General features: G+C 40.2%; 1 protein-coding gene across 1 annotated transcript; it reads left to right on the top strand.

Annotated features, from left to right (window-relative positions):
- Nucleotides 1-315: 315 nt before the first annotated feature.
- LOC134319150 (transmembrane O-methyltransferase homolog) lies at nucleotides 316-6,580 on the top strand. The gene is made up of 6 exons (XM_063000165.1): nucleotides 316-393; nucleotides 474-547; nucleotides 2,223-2,482; nucleotides 2,579-2,775; nucleotides 3,291-3,448; nucleotides 6,247-6,580. The coding sequence occupies exons 3-6, from the start codon at nucleotides 2,233-2,235 to the stop codon at nucleotides 6,401-6,403; spliced, it is 762 nt and encodes a 253-aa protein (XP_062856235.1). The 5' UTR covers nucleotides 316-393; nucleotides 474-547; nucleotides 2,223-2,232; the 3' UTR covers nucleotides 6,404-6,580.
- The last annotated feature ends 715 nt before the right edge of the window (nucleotides 6,581-7,295 follow it).

The raw sequence follows: 7,295 nt of genomic DNA, 5'->3' as shown, positions 1-7,295 counted from the left end.
TAGATAGATAGATAGATAGACAGACAGACAGACAGACAGACTGAATAGATAGATAGACAGACACAGATAGATAGATAGATAGATAGATAGATAGATAGATAGATAGATAGATAGATAGATAGATAGACAGACAGACAGACAGACAGACAGACAGACAGACAGACAGACAGACAGATGTGTCATGTTTGATATATCAATAAAATAGTTTATGCTAGATGTTCTTCACTCTCCTCATGTTAAAATAAGTGTTGTGTTTTTCTAAGTGAAGATCAGAATCACCGACTGAACTTGATTCATTTACCTCAGTGTTGTGGTACACGGTGCTTTTAAGGTCGCCATGGGAACCGCCCAGCCTACCTGTACTTTAGTACTTCCGTGTTTGGTGTAAACATGGTGAGTTTTAAATCTCTGGTTTTATCTGAACATCAAGTGTTTAAAACAGCTGACATGAAACTAACGAGTCTGTCTGTCAGCTCCAGCTCCAGCTCCAGCTTCTTCACCCACAACTACTCAGAAGATCCAGCTCTCCTCCTGCACTGCACTGACGGTAAGTTCTGATTCTCTCTCAGTTTATTATCCTGCAGGAGCGAGATTTAACATGTTCACCTTTATTTCTTTATTTATCTTATTGTATTTATCTGTACTTAACTTAACAATAAATAAATGAACAGTTCGTTTAGCTCACGGTGGGATTATGCAAAATAGATTTTTTAACTTTTATTGTTGTTGTTCTTACTATTAGCACTATACTGCTCTCAAATTTTCATTATTCCAAGGTATTTATTTATTCAATTTACTATATTTATTGGAAAATACCTTATTATTATTATTATTATTATTATTATTATTATCAGCAATCTGTATATTAGTCAGTTATCTTCAGGTTTATTTCATCAGCAAATACCTTAATAATTATCGTAAACAATAAACTTTAATGATAATAATAATACTTTTAATAGACATTTTTATGAATCAAAAGTTTTTTTGTAAGTTTATTACATTTACATTTTCAGCATTTAGCAGACACCTTTATCCAAAGCGACTTACAGAATACAGTCTAAGCAATTGAGCGTTAAGGGCCTTGCTCAAGGGCCCAACAGTGGCAACCTGGCAGTGGTGGGGCTTGAACCAGCAACCTTCTGCTTACTAGTCCAGTACCTTAACCACTAAGCTACAACTGCCTTCTTATTATTTGTATTATTACAATAATTATTTCAAAATGGCAAGATTATTATTATTATTATAAGCAGAAGTAATAGTATTTTTATAAGCTGCCTTATCCTGGTCAGGGTCACAGGGGGGCCTGGTTCCACCAGTCTTAGGGCTTTGGCCATTTTCCCCCTCAGACATAGCCAATCATGCTTGTGTGGATGCTCGACCAGTCGATGCTCGACCAGTCGATGCATCACTGAGATGATTATTATTATTATTGTTATTATTATTATTATTATTATAATTTAGCAAAATTATGTCATACGCAGTATAACTATTTCACCAAAAATAGTTTACCAATGGCAAATCGGTCTTGCAGCAGAAGGGCAGTGACAGCTCAGTGGTTAAGGTACTGGACTAGTGATCAGAAGGTTGCCGGTTCAAGCCCCACCACTGCCAAGTTGCCACTGTTGGGCCCCTGAGCAAGGCCCTTAACCCTCAACTGCTCAAAATAATTGTGTTCAGTCTTAATTGTAAGCCGCTTTGGATAAAAGCATCTGCTAAATGCCGAAAATGTCAATGTCTTGCAATTGTTTTTAACTTTTCATGTAATCACATACATCATCATTATTATTATTTAGTGTACATTTTAATGACCTGGCAAAATGAATCGTATAACCAGCATATGTTGGACGTATTTATTTAATAATAAAATAATAAAAAATGTAAAATCTTTTTTTTTTTATTGTTTGTAGTGAGGTTTATTTTTTACTATTAAACTTACAAGATTATACTCAAAGAAAACAATCATTATGGATCTACAATTTCTCTGTTGGTTTATTAATGGATTGATTGATTCATTAGTTTGAGGTGAAGCTATTGTATACCAGTAAATAGTGCTGTATAATGAAGCTCACATTATTGTGCAGTAGATAGTTCGTTCCTTAATTTAAATATACTCTCAAACACATTCACATGGTCTACTTACTGCATGTCACCACATGTATATCATAGTTGTTTTTGCAACACTTTTAACAGAGGTTCTTTCTGCTCTTTATTATTTTTATTAGGTCTGTGATCATGGCGTCGTGGCTGCTGCTCCCAGTGCCGCTGATCCCTGTGTTGATCACCCTGTACCGCTCATCACTGATGGCTCTTTTCCGTCGTGTCTGTGCCACTGTGCTGAAACTGCCTGGCAGAAACATGTGTGTCAGGAGGATTCATGCCTACGTTTTCTCCGAGTGCACCCACGGTCAGGCTGAAAGTGTGCTGGCTACGTTCCACCAGTACGCTAACACACATGCCGTGCTCAGCATTGGGCCTGAAAAAGGTTACAGATCACACGCTTGTTATATTTCCTGTTTTAAACTGTTCAGACTTTTGAATATTGAACTATTTCTCTGACTGACATTGATCTTTCTGACAGGTGAGTTCTTGGATGAGGTAGTAAGGCGCAAGGCTCCCCTCCGTGTTCTAGAGCTGGGGATGCACTGCGGCTACTCTTCTGTCCGAATACTGTGCCTGCTTCCTGTCTCTGGCAAACTGTTCACAGTGGAGATGGACCCTCTCGCTGCAGACAAGGGCGAGGAGATAATCCTTGTTGCAGGTTTCAAACATAAACAAGTAAGCTAAAATTGTTTACTTAGCAAACAAAACAATTAGACCAGGAACGTCCAAACTCCAGCCCCCGGGCCATTTGCTGCGAGTTATTACAACCCCAAATAAGAAAAAGTTTGGACAGCATGGAAAATGCAATTAAAATAATAACACAGAGTTTCTTACATTCACTTTGACTTTTATTTGATGTCAGACAGGATGAACCTGAGATATTTCATGTTTTATCAAAAGACTCAGCCTTGCCTGGATGTAAAACATGAAATATCTCAGGTTCATCCTGTCTGACATCAAATAAAAGTCAACTGTGTTATTATTTAAAAGAAACACTGTGTTATTATTTTAATTGCATTTTCCAACTTTTTCTGATTTGGGGTTGTAGAATAATTGGTAAAAATGTCAGTTACATAATTTTAAATTAAATACATTACACAAAAAAGTGTGGAAGTCTATTGTTCAAAAGTCTATTGATGTGAGCTGTGCTACGCAGATGAAGTCAGATAATATAAACAGTTTCTCATCAGTTCCAGGTGCTGAGCTGCTCCTCACATGAAGCCATCACTGGTTTAGCATCTGACCTCAATGAAGGCCAGTTGGACCTGGTAGTGATGGATCATGATCCTGAGCAGTATCTCCCAGACCTGCTGGCACTACAGAGACACAATCTGCTGTCTGAGAGCAGGTCAGTAACGGGGAGTGATGGAAATGGACACGTATCAGCAGTTGTTTATACACTCAGTTGACAGTTTATCTGGTACATCTGTGAACCACAGAATATGCCCCTTGTAGGTCAGTGGTTCTTAGTGTTTTTGGCAGTGACCAAAAGCTGCTCTTGTGGTCTGCATACATGCATTGAGATGTAGACCACTGGTAGAGAGCTGTAGGTATACAGTTACTTACTGTAGCTTATTGGTTACTATGCACAGTCACCCTCTACTCCATCAAAAGATATATATCATGGTACTGTGTGTGTGTGTGTGTGTGTGGTGCTGGTATGAGTGTATCATAGTAGTCTCTGTGTGTGTGTGTGTGTGTGTGGTGCTGGTATGAGTGTATCATGGTAGTGTGTGTGTAGTGCTTGTATGAGTGTACGTATGATGGTAGTGTGTGTGTGGTGCTTGTATGAGTGTACGTATGATGGTAGTGTGTGTGTGGTGCTGGTATGAGTGTACATATCATGGTAGTGTGTGTGTGTGTGTGTGTGGTGCTGGTATGAGTGTACATATCATGGTAGTGTATGTGGTGCTGGTATGAGTGTATCATGATAGTGTGTGTGTAGTGCTGGTATGAGTGTACATATCATGGTAGTGTGTGTGGTGCTGGTATGAGTGTATGTATGATGGTAGTGTGTGTAGTGCTGGTATGAGTGTACATATCATGGTAGTGTGTGTGGTGCTGGTATGAGTGTATCATGGTAGTGTGTGTGTAGTGCTTGTATGAGCGTACGTATGATGGTAGTGTGTGTGTAGTGCTTGTATGAGTGTACATATGATGGTAGTGTGTGTGTGGTGCTTGTATGAGTGTACGTATGATGGTAGTGTGTGTGTGGTGCTGGTATGAGTGTCCATACAGTATCTCACAAAAGTGAGTACACCCCTCACATTTTTGCAAATATTTCATTATATCTTTTCATGGGACAACACTATAGACATGAAACTTGGATATAAGTTACAGTAGTCAGTGTACAGCTTGTATAGCAGTGTAGATTTACTGTCTTCTCAAAATAACTCAACACACAGCCATTAATGTCTAAATAGCTGGCAACATAAGTGAGTACACCCCACAGTGAACATGTCCAAATTGTGTCGTTGTCCCTCTCTGGTGTCATGTGTCAAGGTCCCAGGTGTGAATGGGGAGCAGGGCTGTTAAATTTGGTGTTTTGGGTACAAATTTCTCATACTGGCTGGTGCTGGTATGAGTGTATCATGGTAGTGTGTGTGTGGTGCTGGTATGAGTGTATCATGGTAGTCTCTGTGTGAGTGTGTGTGTGGTGCTGGTATGAGTGTATCATGGTAGTGTGTGTGTGGTGCTGGTATGAGTGTATGTATGATGGTAGTGTGTGTGTGTGTGGTGCTGGTATGAGTGTACATATCATGGTAGTGTGTGTGTGTGGTGCTGGTATGAGTGTACATATCATGGTAGTGTATGTGGTGCTGGTATGAGTGTATCATGATACTGTGTGTGTAGTGCTGGTATGAGTGTACATATCATGGTAGTGTGTGTGTGTGGTGCTGGTATGAGTGTACATATCATGGTAGTGTGTGTGGTGCTGGTATGAGTGTATGTATGATGGTAGTGTGTGTGGTGCTGGTATGAGTGTATCATGATAGTGTGTGTAGTGCTTGTATGAGTGTACGTATGATGGTGGTGTGTGTGTAGTGCTTGTGTGTGTAGTGCTTGTATGAGTGTACATTTACATTTTCAGCATTTAGCAGACGGTTTTATCCAAAGCGACTTACACAATGAGCAATTGAGGGTTAAGGGCCTTGCTCAGGGACCCAACAGTGGCAACTTGGTGGTGGCGGGGCTTGAACCGGCAACCTTCTGTTTACTAGTCCAGTACCTTAACCACTGAGCTATCACTGGCCCGTGTACGTATGATGGTAGTGTGTGTGGTGCTGGTATGAGTGTACATATCATGGTAGTGTATGTGGTGCTGGTATGAGTGTATCATGGTAGTGTATGTGGTGCTGGTATGAGTGTATCATGGTAGTGTATGTGGTGCTGATATGAGTGTATCATGATAGTGTGTGTGTGGTGCTTGTGTGAGTGTACGTATGATGGTAGTGTGTGTGTGGTGCTTGTATGAGTGTACGTATGATGGTAGTGTGTGTGTGGTGCTGGTATGAGTGTACGTATGATGGTAGTGTGTGTATGGTGCTGGTATGAGTTTATGTATGATGGTAGTGTGTGTGTAGTGCTGGTATGAGTGTACATATCATGGTAGTGTATGTGGTGCTGGTATGAGTGTATCATGATAGTGTGTGTGTGGTGCTTGTATGAGTGTACGTATGATGGTAGTGTGTGTGTGGTGCTTGTATGAGTGTACGTATGATGGTAGTGTTTGTATGGTGCTGGTATGAGTTTATGTATGATGGTAGTGTGTGTGTAGTGCTGGTATGAGTGTACATATCATGGTAGTGTATGTGGTGCTGGTATGAGTGTATCATGGTAGTGTGTGTGTAGTGCTGGTATGAGTGTACGTATGATGGTAGTGTGTGTGGTGCTTGTATGAGTGTACGTATGATGGTAGTGTGTGTGTGGTGCTTGTATGAGTGTACGTATGATGGTAGTGTGTGTGTGGTGCTGGTATGAGTGTATGTATGATGGTAGTGTGTGTGTATTTGGACACTTGATTATACCTCTTTGTAATCGTCTCAGCTATAACAAAACTTCTCACAAGACTTTGAAGGAACAAAGGTTCAGATACAGTTTTTACAGCAGGTCTTTATATTTATTTATATATTTATTTTTTGACAGTGTTGTTGTACTGAACGGCGCTCAGGAACCCGGAGCTCAGACTGTGCTGAAGTACATCAGTGCCAGGCCGCAGAACTACAGCGTGTGCCAACAGTTCGAAGACATGCTGGAGATCATCTGTCATAAAGACACGGATCTACATGAGGAAGAGAGCTAACATCGTAAATGTTGGGACTCAATTATAGTATGATGATCAAAGTATGATTATTTATGTTTATTGTTACTAGTGGTATCACATTTTTATCAGCAGTGGAAACCACAGCAGTACTGAAGATACAGACAGTGTAAATACACTGATCAGCCATAACATTAAAACCACCTCCTTGTTTCTACACTCACTGTCCATTTTATCAGCTCCACTTACCATATAGAAGCACTTTGTAGTTCTACAATTACTGACTGTAGTCCATCTGTTTCTCTGCATGCTTTGTTAGCCTTCTTTCATGCTGTTCTTCAATGGTCAGGACCCCCCAGGAGCAGGTATTAGCACTGCAGTGACACTGACATGGTGGTGGTGTGTTAGTGTGTGTTGTGCTGGTATGAGCCCATATATAATATATATACGTAGAAGTATATGAAGTAGTGTAGCAGTATTACAGTACAAATAACAGTATTATTTCACGACTTGTAAAGTTATTGCACTTCAGTTTACAATGATATTGAGGTAGGTGGGGGGGTAGAGGGGGATTATTTATTCAAGGCAACAATAGCATTTGGAGAAAAAAAACTGTTTTTAAGTTGGGAGGTGTGTGTCTTTAAGATCCTATAATGTCTTCCAGGCGGAAGAAGAGAAAAGTTATTTATTTATTTATTTATTTTAATTTTATTTATGCATTTTTTTCCTTTTTCTCCCCTTTTTAGTGTTCAATTGCCCCACTGCATCATGCTTCCTCTCCACCAATGCCGATCCCCGCTCTGATTGAGGAGAACAAAGCTAACCCACGCCCCCTCTGACACGTGGGCAGCAGCTGTATGCATCTTATCACCTACACTTTAACGATTGCAGTGCAGCTCAGCGTTGTGTACAGAGAGACACACCCTGAGAGCAC

Source organism: Trichomycterus rosablanca, chromosome 8, assembly GCF_030014385.1.
Source record: "Trichomycterus rosablanca isolate fTriRos1 chromosome 8, fTriRos1.hap1, whole genome shotgun sequence".
NCBI classification, from domain to species: domain Eukaryota; kingdom Metazoa; phylum Chordata; class Actinopteri; order Siluriformes; family Trichomycteridae; genus Trichomycterus; species Trichomycterus rosablanca.
The sequence above is the reverse complement of the archived record's forward strand: the minus strand, read 5'-3'. Positions and strand labels throughout refer to the sequence as shown.